The 19,089-nt window shown below is 58.0% G+C and overlaps 1 protein-coding gene and 1 pseudogene across 4 annotated transcripts in view; both read right to left on the reverse strand.

The window, feature by feature from the left end:
• Window positions 1-19,089, reverse strand: part of LOC100424995 (beta-glucuronidase-like) — a 433,296-nt pseudogene that overhangs the window by 255,288 nt on the left and 158,919 nt on the right. The window lies entirely within an intron of this gene.
• LOC114670535 (uncharacterized) overlaps window positions 1-19,089 on the reverse strand; it is a 39,773-nt gene that overhangs the window by 8,249 nt on the left and 12,435 nt on the right. For 2 of the 3 annotated variants that reach the window (XM_077950392.1, XM_077950393.1), the window contains exon 3: window positions 2,585-2,706. The exons of the other annotated variant lie outside the window; for it this stretch is intronic. In XM_077950392.1, the coding sequence (XP_077806518.1) occupies window positions 2,585-2,706 (122 nt within the window). The remainder of the gene's footprint in view (window positions 1-2,584; window positions 2,707-19,089) is intronic. 3 annotated transcript variants of the gene reach the window in all.

Below are 19,089 nucleotides of genomic sequence, written 5' to 3' on the forward strand. Positions count from 1 at the left end.
GCATGGGAACCTGTGGGGTGCATGGACAACTGTGGGGTACATGGGGGACTGCGGAAGTGCTGTGGAATCCATGGGTAACTGTGGGGTTCATAGAGGGCTATGGGGTGCATGGAGGGCTGTGGGTTCAGAGAGAAAGGGCCCCTGAACCCCTGGGACCCCAAAGCCTTGTGGGGAAACTGACAGTGTGGGTAAGCCCCACCCCACCATGACACTGCAGCCCCGAGGCAAAGCAGGAGACTGCCCAGTTCCCTGGCTCTTCCCATCCTGGTCTCTGTCTGCGCCTTGCTCCATACCCAACCCAAGGCATCTGGTCCCGCAGGGTGGGGGACATGTCTTGCTAGGAGATATCTGTCTTCACCATGCCCAGGTGCCCCAGGCAGGATTCCCTACTGGGGGATCCCTCCGATGCCCCATGGTCCCACTTGTACCATCACTCTTCCACATTGACCCGCCCACGAAGGCCACAACTGCGGGAGCAAGCAGAGGGCCCTCATCCATCAGTCTCTGATCCCCCACAACCCAGGAGCCAGCCCCCAGCCAGGCTCTATCACTGGGGCCCCAGCCCATGTCCAGCCTTTTGGGGTGAGAGCGGGGGTGAGGTGCTGGGCAATGCCACCACCTGACAACCTGACATTTCCAAACAGCCTGGCCCCGCCTCCTCCGCAGGCAGGACCAGCACTGTCAGGAGCTCCCCAGGCTCCAGATGCCAGCATGGCCACTCACACATGGAAGAGAGGCGCCCAGAAACCTCACCGGGCATCACACAGCCCAGAATGGGCATGGGTAGTGGGGGCTGCAGGGGCCCTGGGACTGATCTGTCAGCCTGCCCTGGAAAGAGCCAGTTCCTGGCCGAGAGCCCGAGGACCCACCCCTGGTGTCCCCCAGGATCCCCCATGGCAAGTGTCCCACTGCAGCTCAGGGCAGGGGTGGAAACCGTGCAGCCCTGGGCAGGGCTCTGCTCTGCCCTGCCCTGCCCCTCCCCACTGCTGTGCAGCTCTGCCACTGCTGGCCTCTGTCCCCACAGCGACCCACATGACCTGAAGATCCAAGCCATGTTGGCCCCAGGAGGTCTTCCCACCCGCAATGCTGAGCCCCAGCTGGAAAGTCACCCCCGGCACAGGCACCAGGGACAGGCAGTGCTCAGCCCTGTACGATCAGCTGTTGTTTCTGTTTAAAGCGTGAACAGGCTGGGTGCAGTGGTTCACACCTGTTATCCCAGCACTTTGAAAGGTCGAGGTGGGAGGATCGCTTGAGCCCAGGAATTTGAGACCAGCCTGGGCAACATAACCCTCTCTGTAGAAAAAAAACAAAAATTCACCGGGCGTGGTGGCACTTGCCTGTAGTCCCGGCTATTCAAGAGACTGACGCAGGAGGATTCCTTGATTGCAGGAGTTTGAGGCAGCAGTGAGCTATGATCACACCACCACATTCTAGCCTGGGCAACAGAGCCAGATGCTGTCAAAAAAAAAAAAAAGTGATGCCCAGAGCTGGGCATAAAGAGCTGCAGCCGCATCCCTCAGGTAACATGCCCAGAGGGTCTCACCCACCAGTGCTGCATTTCAGGTGGGACAGCAATGACCAAGTGGCATCGTGTGAATGACTCATGGGTGTGAGAGCCATACATGGCCCACTGGGTTCCACTTCATGCTTGATTTTCAAGCATTGCACCCAGCCTGTTCACCCTTTAAACAGAAATGACTGAGCTACGGGGCTGGCCACTGTCTGTCCCCAGAGTACACTTAGGACAGTACTGGTCTATGGTAATAGGGCTCAGAAAATACAGGGCTTTTCCTACTTAGTTTGAAAGATTTCAATGCTATACGTGAGAGGTTCTGCCCATGATGACACTGAGGTGGAGTGACTCGCGCCCCAGGTCTCAGAGGACATGACCCTGGAAGGACCCAACCCTGACTTAGGAGTCCAGTTTCACTGACGCAGGCGGGCCGAGCACAGGACAGGGCTTTCAAGCCCTGCGGTCACCCAGACACACTGGACCCAGCCACCGCCCTCTATCGGACAGTTGCCCCTGGTGGTCACCCTGGCAGCAGCCAGGCCAGGTTTAGGGGCCCTTGGCATACTGCTGCAGGGCCAGGCTGGGTGGGCCGGGGTCTCTAGGGCGGGGTCTCAGAGCTTTGGCAGAGCCAAGGGTGTGAGGACCATGCCTGTCCCATGAGGGCCAGGGCCTTAGGCAAGAAGCCAGGGCAGGACATGACTGGAAAGCCCCCTTTTAGCCCGGCCGTGAGCAGGGAGCCACAGGCCACCTTGGGGTCCGCACGTGACTGCACAGCCTCTGGATGAGGGAGTGTGCCGGGGGTGGCGGGGCAGGCCTGTAGCAGGGTCACCGGGCGAGACTGCCAGCGGGAGGGTCCAGGGACATGGGATCCCAGCAGGGCAGGAGCAGCGTGTTGAATTGCAGGGACAGAGGGAGTCCCGGAGACCGAGGTCAGCACCTGCATTGGCGGCACTGCACCAATGGGCAGCAGATCTGGGTGTGAGATGCCCCAGCTGGGGACCAGGTTGGGTGTCAGAGCAGCGGGGGAACAGGACACTGCCAGGCAGTGAGGAGAGCCCTCCACCTACTCACCCGGACACCACTCTGACCCAGTAAGGCGCCATGCCTACGTGCAGATCATCCAGGATGAACGCTGGGGAGGCTGCGACACAAATCCCAGGGCAGCTAGGCAGAGGAGCAGGAAAGGGCGGTCTCTGCAGGGAGAGAAGCCAACCCCTGGCCTAGAGGGTCACTGGGGCTGGGAGAGCCCACCTCCCGTCACTGTCCCATCCAGCCCGTGTCCCTGTAAGCAGCCAGCCAGGCATCCGGGAAACCACCCGAGACGGGGAGGCGCTCAGTCAGAGCTGTGTGCTGGCCTAGCAGTGCCCAAGAGGTATACAGGCTCTCCCCTGGGTGAAGGACCACAGGGCCTGGTTTAGCCACTGACTCAACCATACCAAGGTAAAGGTGGGACAGGATCCGCTCTGTGGTTCAGGTACCCCCACCCCCTACTCCTAGGCTGTTCTGACATCCAGTCCACTCTACCTCCCCTGCCCACCTCCCTTCCATTCCCCCACTTCCCCTCCCCTGCACCAACCACACCTCCCCTGCCCACCTCCCCTCCCATTCCCACCCTACTCATATCTACCTTTGCACAGATCCAGGTGGCCTCAAGCCCAGGCCAGGAGGTCCTCCCAGTGAGAGACCCAGTGTCCTCTCTGACAACCAAGGCTTCCCTCCCTGTGAAGTAGTTCACACCTAGTCCCTCCCTCCTGGGGATAGGGGTGCTCAGGAGGCAGATGACCTTGCTCCTTCCGCTAAGTGACCATGGCTGGCCATGGCCCCCCAGGCCCCCAGCACACAGGACACATGGTCCTACCCTTGAAGATGACGCTGCAGCGTCTTCCGGCAGGTCACCCTCAGCCCACCTGGGGTCACAGCATCATGTGGGAGGCCAAGGGCTGCAGCATTGGAGCCAGTTGGGTATGAATGTGGACTGAGACCTCGCCCAGGCTGCCCTGGCCTCAAAGGTCATCCCACCCCTCAAGGGTTCTTGCTGGGCCATGGCCACCCACACCCACTAATGGAGCTGCCAGCCTCAGCACGAGCCAGTTGGTGGCTGACTGATGGGTAATTGTTTTGTTTCACCTCTGAACAGCCTGAGCCCCATAATTTGGAGACATAAATCTCAGCCTGTTGGGTTTGGCTGGCATGGAATGACACCCAGAATTAAATAAAAGCATTATCAATTAACATTCCATAAAAACGTTCTGAGCGAAGCCCCACCACAGGGAAGCGCATCTCCATCTCAGAGGGGGGCTCCCAAGGGCTCGATGAGGCCTGCCTTGGGGTGGCGCGATGCCAGGTCTGGCAGCACAGGCTGCCCTCTCCTAGAGAGACAAAGCTCCTCGCCAGCCCGTGTCACCTGCTCAGGTCTACTCTCCACTCACCCCTGGGCCACCCAGAGGTCACTTATGAGCAGGTGTGGTCACAGGTACTGGGCACTGAGCTTGGGGCAAACACCAGCCCTCATGCCCCACAGAGCCCACAGCAACCACCTCCCAGTCCCCCTTCTGCTCTGGGCACCACCTCCCCAACAAGCTGCTAGGCCAAGCCCCGTGTCAGGGGGCCAGCGTGTGGAACTAGCACCAAGACAGCGCTCAGCAGGCTCTCCCCACATGCCTGTGGGCACACATGTCCCCAAGCCTCCAAGCGCCCACCCCTCACAGGCAGAGTGCTGTGGCCCCAGGCCCTCAGTGGGGAGCATGGGTGCCCGAGGGATCCTAAGGTTCACTGGGAAGAAGTGTGCCCCATCCCAAGGCCTCTCTGACCCCAGCCTCCTCCCTTTGGGCTGCAGGGAGGCTCCACCAGCCTTGGCACCCTGTGTCCTGGACAAATAGGGCAGAGGAGCGACATCCTGCCCACAGCTGGGAAAAAAGACCTCTGAAAGGCTGGGAGGGCACCTGAGGATGAGGACATGAGGAAGCGGAGGGTGCAAGTCCACAAACCCAGCTTCCCGCCAGTCCCAGTGAACATGACAGTTGCCCATAGGAGCCACGCTGGCCTTGGGGAACAAAGAACCCCGGGTCCCACCAGACTCATACAATGGACATTTCCAGGCTCCGGCTGCAGCTGGGCAAGGTTCCGCCGACCGTGGAAGGGTGGCTTGGGGCCCCAATGCCTGGCCACAAGCTGAGCACCTCCTCCTGACCGATGCGTAACCCACGTTAGGCCTCAGTTCCTAAAGAGCCGCTTTCCCATGGGGCGGCTGCCTAACTCAATTGCCTCTGTGCTGTTTCGAGACTTGTAATTGTGATTTTGTTTTCTTATTGTCACTATTTTAAGGCTCTTCTGCGATGCTCTCTGGGTTCCTCAGAAGGAGTGCCGCCTCATGGTGCACAGCAGGGCTGGGGCTCCCAAAGGCCTTCTCTCCCCATGGTCACCTACCCATCGCGCTCACCCACCGCACTCACCCACCGCACTCGCTGAGTGGGTCCCAGAGGGCAGAGGTGCTCTGGGCGGGCAAGGCAGGGAAGACCCAGCGTGATGCTCAGGGGTCCTGGGAAGTGGGACCCTCAGGGTCAACACTACAGCTGGCGGCAGGCTGTGACCTTGACCTTGACCTTAGATGTAGCACAGATAATTTGGGGAGTGTCCGCTGGTCCCAGCAGGAGGACTTCAAAGGGTGCCAAGGGGGGATCCAGGGGAAACCTGATGCGAGGGCCACATTCCTGAGAGAGTCCAGCTTGCTGCATAAAGGTGGAGGCTGCCTTGGAGAAAGCAAACTTGGGGCGGCCACACGCAGCCCCCGGGCTCCAGGCCTGGTCCCCTCCCCAGGCGCTCAATGGGAGCCGCACCTGCATGGGGAATTTGGGACAGGTCTGGCTGTGTCGAAGAAATTCGACACAATTAGCTCCTAAAAAAAGCGTTTGAAGTGTTTATTTCAGGGCGATGTTCCTGGTTTTTAAAGCAGATGGGGAAATGAAGTGGTGGAGATGACAAGGCGGGAACAGATGCACAGGGACCCGGAACCGAATTCATAAGTCAGCAGACTATCAGAGAACATCTTCCGCAGGCGCCGTAATGAAACATGAATGACATGAGGCCGCAACTGATGAGCCAATCCCCATGTGCCCACCACGCCGGCCACACTCCTGCACTGCCTGACCACCGGCAGCCCCTGCCTCCAGCGCTGGCCTGACAGAAACACCCCAGCCCCATCACTGGTCACAACGACCTCCTGACAAGCTTTCAGCAGCCATTTTCTCAGCAGCTCCCTGCAACATTTACAGTCACAAGCCCACTTTTCAGGAGAGGAAACTGAGGTGCGGGGAGGCTGAGCCTGAGGGACCTGCCCTTTTGGGTACACACCCCCACAAGCCCTGGATCCCTCATCTACAGCCCAGGGGTGCAACCTAAGAGGTGGGTTTGGCCCGTCTGGACGACCGTGGACCCTCTTGTACAGGAGGGGCTCCAGGTAGACTGAGGAGCTCTCCCCTTCCAGCAGGTGAGGTGTGGAGGAAGAAGGAAGAAGGGGGAGAGTGTTTACCGGACAGGAGGATGTAGGCTGGGTGTGGGGCTGGACTTTGCTGAGCCCACGGGCTGGGCGGGGACCTGCAGGTGGCTTGTACACAGGGCAGCCCATGGGCCCCAGCAGGGAACCTGGAATAATTGAACATACAAATTAACATGCATTTGGTCGGGCACGGTGGCTCATGCTTGTAGTCCTAGCACTGTGGGAGGCCAAGGTGGGAGGATCACTTAAGGTCAGTTGGAGACCAATCTGGCTAACATGGCAAAACCCACTCTACTAAAAATACAAAATAATTTGCCAGGTGTGGTGATGCATGTCTATAGTCCAAGCTACTTGGGAAGCTGAGGCAGGAAAACTACTTGAACCTAGGAGGTGGAGGTTTCAGTGAGCCGAGATCGCACCACTGCACTCCAGCCTGGGTGACAGAGTGAGACTCCAAATCAAAAAAATAAAATTAATCTTCTAGCTCCGACAGGAGCCCAGCGTTCACAGCAGTCGTGGACTGTAAAACGCACAAGATGAAATGTTTGTGACGGCTGTGAAATCTTTATTTTCTCCTCGGCTGCGGTGGAAACACTGGGCAGCGGGGGCGTGGGTGCCAAGCTGCCTCATCCCCTGCTGGCCCCTGCGGCACATGCTCATGTGTGCCCTGTGAGTACCCAGCAAGACATGGGGACCCAGGGAAGAGTCCAGCTCACACCTGCCCTATGCAGCTCATGGCCTCCTCAGGCAGACATATGGGGTCAATTAAACCCTGCAACAAGCCTTTTACTTGAACACATCAAACCATAAAAACCATCAGACTGATTGATGTCATAGCAGAGGAGGACAACGGGGCTGTGGTGCCCAAAAGAGGTATTTCAGGGGTCTTGTTGAGTTGGGCTCCAAGGCCTAGGTAGGAGCTCGCCAGTGTGAGCAGCACCAGTCACCCTCCTCCGTGGCACTGGCACTGGATGGGACTCAGACTTGGGTTAGAAAGCCCCGAGTCAGACCCTGACCCCAACCTCCACTGGACCTCACACGCTTCCTCCCCACAGGATTTGAGAGGATGGCAGGGGAATGGGGAACACATGCCCAGCTACCTGCTACTGCATGACAAAGCTGCTGGTCTCTTGTGTGCTTGGTCTGTGAGTCTGGAGTCCGGGCAAGGTCCAGCAGGGCAGTGTGGGTGGCTCTTCTGCTGCACGTGGCATTCAGGGGGCACACTCAGTGTACTCAGTCCCAGCTGTGTGCACAGGCCTGGCCTCCAGGCTGGGTGCAGGGCTGAGCCCCACAGGCCTTCCCGCTCCATGGGCTCTCCCTCCTGGTCAGATTTCTTCAAGGCCGCTCAGGGCCAAGAGCAGAAAGTGGAACAGCCAGGCTCTGAGGTCCTGGAGTGCAGCATAGCACCATGTCCACCCAACACTGACGGTCAAAGCCGTCCCAGGCCTGCCTACGTCCAGGGAGAGATATAGACTGACAGACTCACAGAGGGTCAAGGAATATGTGGCCACCTTTAGTGGCCCCATTGAGTTTCTGCAGGACGGGCTCAGTACAAAGTGCTGGGCATGGAAGAGAAACAGCCCACCTGTACCCCAGCCAGGAGCCTGCAGGTGCCAACAGCTCCCTGGGAAACAGGACCAGGGCCCCGAGCTCCTGGATGGGCAACGTGTGCAGTAACTGGTTCCTCAGGGGGTGGAGCCAAGCTTGGGGACCCCTGCTGAGGCAGGGTCTTAGTGCTGAAGCGGGATTTGGACCCACTTTTTCTGCATTGCAACCCCTTTCCCAACGTCAACCTCCCTTGATGCCCTCTCCCCAAGCGCCCCCTGACCAGCACAGCCCTCTTCCAGGTGCTGCAGGCAGACTCCTCCCTGTTCCTATACCACCTGCCCAAGGTCCCCCCAGCTCTTGAATGGCAGAGGAAAGACATGATGCCAGTGTCCCTGACTCCAGGGCCATGTTCTTGGCCCCAGCCCGGCCTCCTGCATGCATCTACATCTGCTGTCTACACTTGGTACCTGCCACTCTTCTCCGGCCCCACTGTCCCACAGCGAGACAGAACCCTGATCAGGCTCCCTGCACAGAGGAAGGGCGATGCTCCTCCCACCCTCTGCCCAGGTAGGGTCTCTGTAAAGGTTGCTCAGAGCCCCAGGAAGTTGACTGGAGGGCAGGATGGCACCTGGTGTGATGGGGCCACTGCGCAGGTTGGAGGTCCTTGGGACCTGGATGGACACAGCCCCACAGACTACAGGGCTTAGGCAGGGTAGCCAGGATCCTCCCTCAGGCACCCCCACGCTGGGGTGTGTGTTGTTTGTGTGGGCACAGTGCCCAACTGGACTGCCCCAGCTCTCCAGGCCTGCAGTGTTGTCACTTCCAGAGTGCTCCAGCTGTGGACAAAGCTGCTCTCCAGGGGATGTTCAGTATGCACAGAGCACCCCCCCGCCCATGCCCGGCCTGTCTTTTGGGCCAGGCCCCTGCAGAGGCAATCTTGCTAAACAAACATGCCTCCGATTTGCCCTCCGTGCAAACAGCAGCAACTGCTGCTCTGAGGATGAGGGGCTCAGAGACTCCACAGTGAGGGCTTCCAGGGCTGTGTCCTTCTAAGTAGGAACATGGCAGGTGGCACCTCGCCCCCCACCCCTCCCAGACACCGAGCTGCAGAGAGTCCCTTGGAGAATACAACTGGGTGGTGCTGGCACCTGTTGCGATCTCCTGAGATACCCAGTCCCTCACAGGCATCAAGCTGATGTCACAGACATGATGGTGCAGCACGGGGACAAGGTGCGTGTGGCCATGGCCATGGCCCTGGTCCCAAAGAGGAGGACCCAGACAGCAAACATGCTTGAGAGAAAGCTGGGCCCAGCAGCTCACACACCAGAGACCTGCTTTTGGTTCCACAGCTCCGGGGCAGAGCGGGCCTCTGCCACCTGAGCTGGCCTCCATGGGGAGGCTGCTCCTGCCTCAGACCCACCGAGCCCAGCCTGGGAGCCCAGTGCAGTGGCCGCTCAGTACCCTTGGGCAGGGAGGCCTGTCCAGGGCGGCCCCTTCACCGCCCACTTTGCCACCTCCTCGCCCCACTCAAGCCCTCTTATGGGACTGAACCAAGAGTCTGGGCTGGCCAGGTGTGGCGGCCTAGGCCTGTGATCTCAGCACTTTGGGAAGCCAAGGTGGGAGGATTGCTTGACGCCAGGAGTTTGAGACCAGCCTAGGCAACACAGTGAAAGCCCATCTCTACAAAAAAATTTGAACACTAGCCAGGTGTGGTGGTTTGCACCTATAGTCCCAGCTACTTGGGAGGTTGAGGCAGGAGGATCACTTGAGCACAGGAGTTCGAGGTTGCAGTGACCTGTTACCACACAATTCCACTCCAGCCTGGGTGACAGGGCAAGACCCCATCTAAAAACAAACAAAAAAGTTTTTCAGTATTGGCCGGGCGTGGTGGCGCACACCTGCAGTCCCAGTTACTTTAAATGTCAGCTGGGCATGGGGGCGCGCACCTGCAGTCCCAGTTACTTGGGTGGCTGAGGTGGGAGGATCACTTGAGCATGGGTGTTCAAGCCTACAGTGAGCTGTGATGGTGCCACTGCTCTTTGGCCTAAGTGACAGATCAAGACCCTGTCTCTAAAAATAATAATTTAATTTAATCTTAAGACTCTGAGGTGATGAACCAGCCAGGCACAATGCTACTGGCCACTGGCAGAGGGCACCCTGAGGCTGCCCTGGACACAGGGCCATCAGGGTGAGAGGCTGGTGCCAGAGACTGGTGGGTGCAAGGTATCATCCCAGCATCCCCAGCCTGCCTCACCTCCACTGGCCACCCCCACTGGCTCCCAGCCCTGCCCCCCATCCTGGAACTTCCAGCTCCTCAGGAACCAGTGGCTCCTCACAAGGTGGCCTCTGCCCGACACCTTCCCAGAGTGCCTGCCTTGGCCCCCACTGCAGGCCCCAAAAAGTGTCTTGTAGCCCCTATGCAGCCTGAAAGGCAGGACCATGGGAGGAATGGCACATTTCTGGGGTGGGGGGGTCCCTCCTTTCCTTTCTCTATTTTTTCTGCATTTTCCAAATGTTGATACACCAGTTTGAGTTTCCCATGGAGTTGGAACAGCAAACCTCAGCAGGAAGCCATCAGGCTGCACTGGGGCAGGCAGAGGAGCTGGAGGCCAGAGGCCCACAAGGGGAGTCCTCCTCAAGGTGCCTGGGAAGGGCCTCGTTGAAGTACTGGGTGGGCCGAGTGCTGGCCAGTGCGGCCTCAGTGTGGCCCTGTGTGCAGCTGCCCAATCGGGCCATGCTGTCCTCCAAGACGGATTCTGTGTCTCTCCCTGGGGGGCCGCACCTGCCTCATTTCATGGCCGCTGCAACAGTTGCATTAACTTGTATCTAATGGGATGCTCAGCTATTGGACATGAAGCAATTCCAGTTTAATTATGTTGGGAGAAAAGCTGAGTGTTGGGAGAGAACCTGAGGCAGAGCTTGCATGTCTGCTCGACTTGCTGGCTCCTTGCTTCTAGCACTCTCATTATCTCAAGTAGTCAAGTAGTCATATGTTTCAAAGAAAATGCTAAACTCTCTTGATACAGTGCTTCCTTTCAACCCCCACATCCTCACCAACTGTTTCTTTGAGCACCAATAAATAGCGTGGGCTCCCAGAGCTCAGGGCCTTTGCAATCTCTACACTCGCAATGGCCCCCTGGTCCCACTTTCTCTCTCAAACTTTTTCTCATTCCTTAGACTCCACCAGACTTCATCACCCCCACGACCTGGTGTTAGGTCTGATCACCCCAAAAAATTAGGCGTCAGGAAGCTGGGCGTTAATTGAAGTAACAAAAGACAGCACAACACAAGCTGGGCCCTGCTCGGAGAGGCTGTGGTCTAGGCATGAAGAGTTGATGAAGCGCAGGACCCAGGCCCGGCACTGTCCACATGTCCATATGCCCTGGCTCACCACCTACCTGGAGGCCACCTAGGCCTTGCACCCTGACCTCCCCGGCCACCATGGCCCAGGCCCAACCTCTCTGAGCTGGGCTTTGTGTGCTGAGCTCAAAGGGGCTGCCAGGGGCAGGGGATGGGGACCCCTAGAAAAGCCAGGCCACTTGTTAAGGCTACAGACATGTCCCAGGAATGGCCACAAAGTCCCAGCAGCCATGGAGACCCATCACACGCCAGCACCTGGCTTTGGCCAAAGCCCTTTCCCCACTCCCCTCCAGCCCTCCCTCCACTAGAATTTGGATACCCCTCAATGGACACAGACCCTGGCTACCCCCTCAGCTTCCTCCTCCCACCCCACCCCAGCGAGGAGCCCACAGGAGATACCTAGGGACATGCCAAAAGCACAGTTCACAGGACACGAAACAAGGATACCAAAGCCAGAAGTGTCACCTGCAGTGGACTCAGGCTGCCAGGCCGGCCCTCCTGGCCTCTACTTTTGACCTTTGCCCCACAGCCTGCGCCCTCCCTTCCCTCCTCTTCTCACTCCTATTGGGCCTTTGCCCCTCCAAGGCCATGCACACAAATCATGTGAGGTTTGCCTCTGTTGTATTTATGAAGACATTTTATATGACTTTTTAGATTTTTTTGTCTGTTTGTTTTGAGACAGGATCTCACTCTATCACCTGGGCTGCAAAAGCAATGGTGCGATCTCAGCTCACTGAAGCCTCCACTTCCAGAGCTCAAAGGATCCTCTCACCTCAGGCCCCCAAGTAGCTAAAACTACAGGCATGCACTACCATGCCCAGCTAATTTTTGTATTCTTTCGTAGGGAGGGAGTTTTCCTCCCTATGTTGCCCAGTCTGGTCTTCAACTCCTGGACTCAACCAATCTGCCTGCCTCAGCCTCCCAAAGCACTGGGATTACAGGCATAAGTCAATGCACCCACCCTATGACTTTTTAACGGCAGATGAGTTGGGGCCTTTATGTTTCTTTTTCGAAGGAAAAACAGAAAACTAGATTACGATCCCCAGTCAACTGTCCCCCACATCGGCTGCCTCTGGGTCTCCTCTGTCTGGGCCTGCACTTGGGGCTTCACAGCTGTGATGCTCTTGGCACCAGACCAGGTTCCAGGCTGCAAGGCCAGAAGACAACCTCAGGTGCTCTGGTCTAAGGTATTTCTCCCCAGCCCCCGAACAGCATCACCTCCTCCTGCCTTGATGTTCTACCTCTGGATGTTCTACCTGCTCTCCGCCTTTGCTTCTCTGCTGAGGCTGGATGGAGAAGTCTGGCCTCAGCTACCTCCTACAGAGGTGCTGACATCTGCTGCCCAGTGGACCTCGGGCTGGGTCCAGGCCTCAAAGCCCATGTAAGCCAAGGGTGTAGCACTGACCAAAGGGCCCTTCCCTCTTGCACTCACTCACTGGGGGCTGACTGGGCAGGATTCCTGGCTCCCCAGTTAGACTTAATCCTGCCAGCCCAGGGTCCCTGGTGCAACACTGAGAGGACCCCAGCCACATGACGACGGTAGATGGTCTCCATGGAGCACTGGCTGCTGGTGGCCCCAAGACACACACCCTTGAGCCTCCCATCAGCCCAGCAGGATCCTGGTTCCATGAGGCCCCTGGGTTCAGCCAGGGGATGAGAATTCGGGGACACCCAGGCAGCAAGTAGCAGACCCTTCTGGAAGGACCTGGACAGGGGTTCTGTGTGACGGGCCCGTGGCTGGGCCCAGAGTGGGGGCTCCAGGGCTGTGTTGTGTCTAGACCGTCCCGGCACCAAGGTACTCAATCCCTTCCTATCGACATTTCCCATAATGGTGATTCTATTTTCCCCATCAGTCAAGACCCAGCCCTGCCTGTGTGCTTCTACAGCCCTGTGCGGGAAGCTTCCAGCCTCAGCCTGGGCCCACTCCCTCAGCCCCCCATCTTTGTGAATAACTATCCCTGGAGCCAGTGCAGCCTGGCTCCCGCCCCCTCGTTTAATGCTGGCTGTGCAGAGGCAAGCAGTTAAGTAGAGGGAGACTGCGTGGTCCTGTACAGCAATCGTGCCGGCCCCCGCGCCAGACAGTTGCCCACCCTCCCTCCTATTGTGTTTCTGATGGTTCTCTCAGAGGAGATGTAGGTGGGCCCAGTGATGGTTTTCAGGTCCCCAATTCTGCCCCGCCTGCCACTTGGGTGATCTTTGATAAGTTTCAGACCCATCTTGTCCCCCCAGCTATCCCTGGGTGCTACCTGCAGGAAACAGGCCTGGCTCAGGCTCAGTGAGACACGGAGAACATTGTGTCTCAGATGTCAGCATGTTCATTTTCCAGTTTCTAATCCTCTTTATAAAACAAAATGGAAGTCAGATTCTGCGTGGAGGCTGCAGAAAGGCAAGGGTGGCTGCCTGGGAAACCCTGGTCCTTGGGGCTGCCCCATGGTGTGTCCAGGGGTGATGGTCAGGAGGCATCTCCATGGGGTACCAATGTTCAGGGTACGGCAGTGGGACTGTGTCTGCCTGTGGGCCAGTGTGTGGGTGCTCAGGGCTGGCTTGGGGATAACAGTGACTCGCTAATGCTTTTACTTAGACTAGAAGTTTTTCCTGAAACTATGGTCTCAACAGATGCTCCCCCAAAAGGAGTTCTAGTATCCATCGGGTTTGATCAACCCCAGGCTCTTCCTGTGTTGGGGCTGAGTTGGCAAGGGCAGCAGACATGGCGTGAAGGTGTGCTTCTGAGCATCGCACTTGGCCCTCCTCTCCCAGGAGCCTCTCGTTGTCCCTGTCCTTCCTGCCTTGGCTGTCCCCCGTGCTCGAGCTCCCACAGTTCTCCATGCCATCTCCTCACCTTGGCAAGTCCCGCTCCTGGATCGAGGTTAGAAAACACCCTGTCCCACCCTGCAGGCACTGCCCCATGCCCTGAGTCATAGGCAGAGTCCCTCCTTCTCCTTTGGGTTTTTTTTTTTTTTACCAGGATGTGAGATCCTGGTTGGTTTCCTTTGCTTGTTTCCAGTCCATAAAAGGTGCTTGGTGCATGGCAGCTTGAGACATCTGAAGGAGTTATGTGGTGAAATTTTATTTGGAGGAGACAGTTGAGCAGTTCCCAGGCAGCGTCTTCCTCAGGGCATGTCCGTCAGAGTGGCTGGTTGGCCCCAGATGACCCTGCAGAGCCCGGGGCAGGAGTCGTATCATAGGCCCCTGTGGATGGTCACCCAGCTCATTGTCCTTGTCACCAAAGCATGCCTCCCTCCAGCTGGGTGCAGACTCAGCCTGAGTTTCACACGTTTGTTATTTAGCATCCATTCGGGGGCTGGCCTCAGGCCAGTCACACTGTTTTAGGGACTTGGGATAAAAAACATTGACAAGTCTGGGCACTCAAGTACTAGGAAGTCAAGTTAGGTACTCCTCTTCCCCAGCAGAACTGCCAAGGTGTGGATACAGAGGATGGTCTCAAAATGCCCGCTGCTGTCCCCAGGGAGGTCGGCCATTCTTTTTATCCACCAAGCGGTGGTCAGGCACCCACTGTGTGCCACTGGAGTGACTCATGAGTATGGCCCTGAAGGGGCAGAGTCCAGGTGGGAACAGTGTGCTCAGGGCAGCAGGGATTGGGCCAAGCAGGCGGCACCTCCTGTGGTCTCTCTGTCCTGGATGGGAACTGCAGTGATGGACAGAGTGGAGAAGCAAGTGGCTTCGGGTGGTCTTCACCATGAAACCGACACTGGAAGCCCAGTCACCAGGAGACCGTATCAAGGCCCCATGGCTGGGGGTAAGTGTTGTGGTTGGGGATGAGCAGCGGGGCCCTGTGGGGAAGGAGAGTTCTGGCAGCCCAGAACAGCGGCTTCCCTGTGTCTTTCAGCTGCTGTATGTTGCCAGGAAACTCTAAGGCAGGGGCTATTCAACAAGCTCACGAAGATGACCTTCTATGGGCAGTTTGTAGCCGGTGAGGACCAAGAGTCCATCCAGTCCCTGATCTGGCAAAACAGGGCCTTTGGTGTCGGCTCCATCCTGGACTATGGAGTGGAGTGGGACCTGAGCCCCGAGGAGGCTGAGCACAAGGAGATGGAGTAAGGCCTACCTGGTGTCTGCGGGTGTTCTGACGATGACCCCGGAGCACGCAGTGGGAGCAGGTGGGACATGTCCAGCTGCTGGACTTCAGCCTCAGCTGGGCAGAGGCCAAGACTAGGAGAGCTTGGTCAGCCCAACTACCGACGGCCCTCCTGGGTTCTGCCTGGAGTTCTTGCATTTTAGCTTCATGTGGATGGCAGCTCTCAGCTTTCACGGGAGGCCTGGTGTGTGAGGCCTGAGGAAGCCGAGCACAGAATGGCCCTTGGCCCTATCTAGCCCACCGCCTGGAGGAGGACAAGCACCAGCACATGAACCAAGCACTATGCAAAGAATGGTTGGTTTCGCCTGGATCTCTCATGAGCCTTGTCTTCAGGAAGCGGACAGCAACATGTTCTTGTTCTGTCCTTATGCCCTGGAGAGCACGTCAGGGTGATACCAAGTGCCCTCTACACTCACTGCCTAGGGAAGAGGCTCTGTATCAGGTTAGTGACCTCCAGGAGCCGACTCCAGGCCAGCCTGCCACACTGCTCCTGGCTTCAATTCCCTTTTCCACTAACACTGGATCAGGGGCCAGGCCTGGCCGAGGTTCCACACCTGCAGGGCAGACTGAGGCCAGGCAAGGGTCAGGCAGTGGGATCTGCCTGGGGGTCAGGAGTCCCTGCAGAAGAGAGGCTGTAGCAGAGCCTCCGCCATCGGCTCAGCAGAAGTTTGTGTAAACAGCCAGGTAACAGACTCAGCCTTAAGACACACCCTCCTCCCTGCCACAGTGGCTTCACTCTGCCTCGGTAGGGCCACAGTAATTTGAATTTCATCTAATTTTCTTCTGTCACAAAATATTATTCTTGTTTTGATTTCTTTCAAACTTTTTTTTTTACAAACAGGGTTTTTGCTCTGTTGCCCAGGCTGGAGTGCAGTGGTGCCATGGTTCACTGCAGACTCCAACCTTCTGGGCTCAAGTGATCCTCCCATCTCAGCCTCCTAAGTAGCTGGGAACACAGGCATGCACCAGCATATCTAATTAATTTTTAATTTTTTTGTGTGAAGACAGGATCTCCCTATATCTCCCTATGTATTTGGATCCCCTGCACCCTGACAGCAGCTGGGCCTGACCCACGTGAGGCTCGGGACAGGCCCTCTGTGGACCTTGTCAGGCCTTGGTGTTCGCTCTGCCCCTCTCTAGGTGGCTGGCCTGGGAAGGGGAGGGAAAGGCAGTCACATGAGGCCTCCAGCTCCAGGAAAGAAATGTCCATGCCGTGTCTCAGTATGCCAGCTGCCAGCTGCCCGGGGAGGAATGGCCAGGGGAGCCCAGCCCCTGCCTTGCGATTGGCTATTTTGAAGGTGGGGTGCTCCAGTTCCAGCGCTCTGTGGGCCTCGCAGCTGCCTGGGCCCTTGACTGTAGCCTTTGCTGAGCTGCCAGTTGAATAACCAATGCTTGTGTGTCCTCAGGAGGAGTCTGGGTGGGGACTTGGTTTCACAGTGGAGTTTTCCTCTCAGGCGCCTCTGGTATGAAAAGACTCCTTTCCCAGGTGGTCCTGCCTGGCTTCCTCCCTGCTCTGCAGGCTGTGTGTCTGGAGGTGGGCTGGCCTGCACACTTTGCCAGGGGGTTGGGCACCTATGCCCTTAGGAGCCTGAGTCCATTGCCCTGCAAAGGCTGCACCTCTTTTACTGCTGGCAGCTGCTGTCTGCAGGGTCCCTGCTCCAGCTCTGGGAAGTAAGCAGGGTTCCCTCCTGTCCTCACAGGGGTGCGTGATGAGGACACCCACTTAGCTCTGCTGCTCTGTGCCTTCAGAGGGGCCTGGGCCATGAGGATAGAGCTGGGCTTGCAAGCGCTGGTCTGATGTCCACACTGCAGCATGGCCTGCCTGGCCAGGAGTGACCAGTCATAGACTCTAGTACAGGAAACTACTTAGAGATCTGCCTTCCTAACCTAGCTTCCTGTCACAAGGGCCATGGGCTCTACTCTGGGGAGTGATACTGAGGCCACCGCCCCAAATAAAGGCCATGGGGAGTGGTGCTGGCCTAACCATGAGAGGTCCAGGGAGGATGGAGGCGTCTGAGTGCATGGCGAAGCAAGTCTCAGCAGCCCTACCAAGAAAGGAGGAGGTGGGAGCCTGGAGGTGCAACAGGGCAGTGCCCACCCAGAGCAGGAGTGGGACCTTGCTTCCCAGAGGCCAGAGCCCCACCCGACCCCAGGAGAGGAGTCCCAGGGGTCTCCCAAGCAGGCTGAGGACTTGGGGAATGGGAAGGGGCCAAGGCATCTTCATGATGATTGGGCTGTGAGAGGATACCTAGCAGGTGGATGGGGGCATCGGTCAGGCTGTGCAGGCCCAGGGCTGGCTGGAGGCGGGGTCTGGGCCTTGGTCTCCAGGCTGGGGCAGCTCACTTGGGATATGTGTGCAGTGTGTGTCCTGAACAAGGGGCTGAGGCAGGGACTGGGGGAGCTGGGGAGCTGGGTACAGGTAGAAAGAGGCTTGCCAGGCTTCCCTCCAGGGGAGAGTTGGACAGGGGTAAAGTATGGACCCCCACACTCTGCTTTTTCAAACAGGTATCACATCCCCGGGGACAGCCACCCAGAGCTGAGCTCAGTAGAGGCTGAGGTGGTGGTCAAAGTCTTCCTTCTGTCTCTGAAGACCCCCTGGGGACTCATGCTTGTCCTCCTCTGCCCATGTTCCCTTGTTGTTTTTCCCTCCTCCCTGTCCTGGGCTGCGCCCACGTGTACAAGCATATGACCTTCCACAGACAATGCCCGGGTATGATGAGAGGTGGGGCTGGGGGAGCATGAGGCGGGTCCCGGCTTTAAGGAGACATTGGGATGTGGTCCCCACCCTGATCAGGGCCCCACGTCCACCGGTTCACCCTTCCTCCTCTAACACCCCACGGCTGCCAGTGCCATGTGTCCCCCCTCTTCCCTGTGCTGCATTGAGCCATGATGTGGCAATGTCCCAGATGGCGAAAGCCAGATTTCCCGTGTGGCATCGGCAGTTCCGAATCAGCTGTGTTCTTTCTCCCCTCCAGTGGAAACAGGACCTCTGACCTGCCTGGAAACCACCATTTGTGTCTCCTTGTGACTAACCCATGATGCCTGTTGGAGATGTGGCCCTGTCCTTGCCGTGTGGCCATCCAGTCTTGAGACCCAGCTGCCCCTCTGGCCACTGCACACGCTCTGCGGTTGTCTTGGCCACTCTGCTTGGCTGTGTGAGCCTGGCCTGTGCTGTGGAGGTTCACGGAGGGAAAGCGCAGCAGCAGCCTTCAGTGTTCTGCCTCTGAGAGTGTCACAGCAGGAGAGGGAGCGGCCCTGGCTTCCCCAGCCTCTCCTTCCGGGCCCACCTCGGAGGATGAACACAACAGCTGTGGGAATGCTGAGCGGAAACTCATCCGCCTGAGGACCTGTCAGACGATGATCCTGTTCCATGAAGATGGGCTGCCTCACAGACACCTGTGTGCTTATGGCCCATGTTATCCAAACTGTAGGCTGTGCGGTTTCAGGACAGGACCTTCTCATCAGGGTCATGGAGGCCCGTGAGGCCCCGTCCCCACTGTCTGCTGTTCCTTGCCATGAGGGTTTCTGCCCTGGGCAGGGCCCTGGCTGCCGCCTCAGCCTTAGCATAGAGAGTGAGACCCCCTGGGGATGGCTTTTGCTCGGCTGTAGACAAGCCTCCGGGGCTGACCTCATGACTGGTCTGGAGGTGCCCAAGCCAGGGCCCCAGGAGCTCCCTATCCAGGCAGGCAGGGGGTCATGTGCTGCCTGCCTGTTCCCTAGTCACATGGTGACATTCAACCCTTTAGTCACATCTCTGTGTCAGCACAAAGCAGCCAGAGCATGTGTGCCTGCCAGTTCCCATCCCTGGGCTGCAGCCTCAGGGGCCCTGGCAGCACGTGTGGAGTCCCTGGCCCATGTGGGGCTGCCCAGGAGCGAGTGGGAGGGAAGGCCTCCTGGTGGGGCCTCCTGGCCCAGGGCTTGCTCCTTGAGCAGGTTTGGAAGGTGGAAAGCAGGCAGCTGAGGTCCCTTGATGCGGAGGCCTCTGGGATGCGGCTCACTGACCACTGCTCTGCCTCTACTCTTCCCGGGACTTGAGGGGGACCCTGTCCTTTCCTGTGAGTGTGGAAAGAGCTGCCC

The sequence above is a fragment of the Macaca mulatta genome, chromosome 10, assembly GCF_049350105.2.
Source record: "Macaca mulatta isolate MMU2019108-1 chromosome 10, T2T-MMU8v2.0, whole genome shotgun sequence".
NCBI lineage: Eukaryota > Metazoa > Chordata > Mammalia > Primates > Cercopithecidae > Macaca > Macaca mulatta.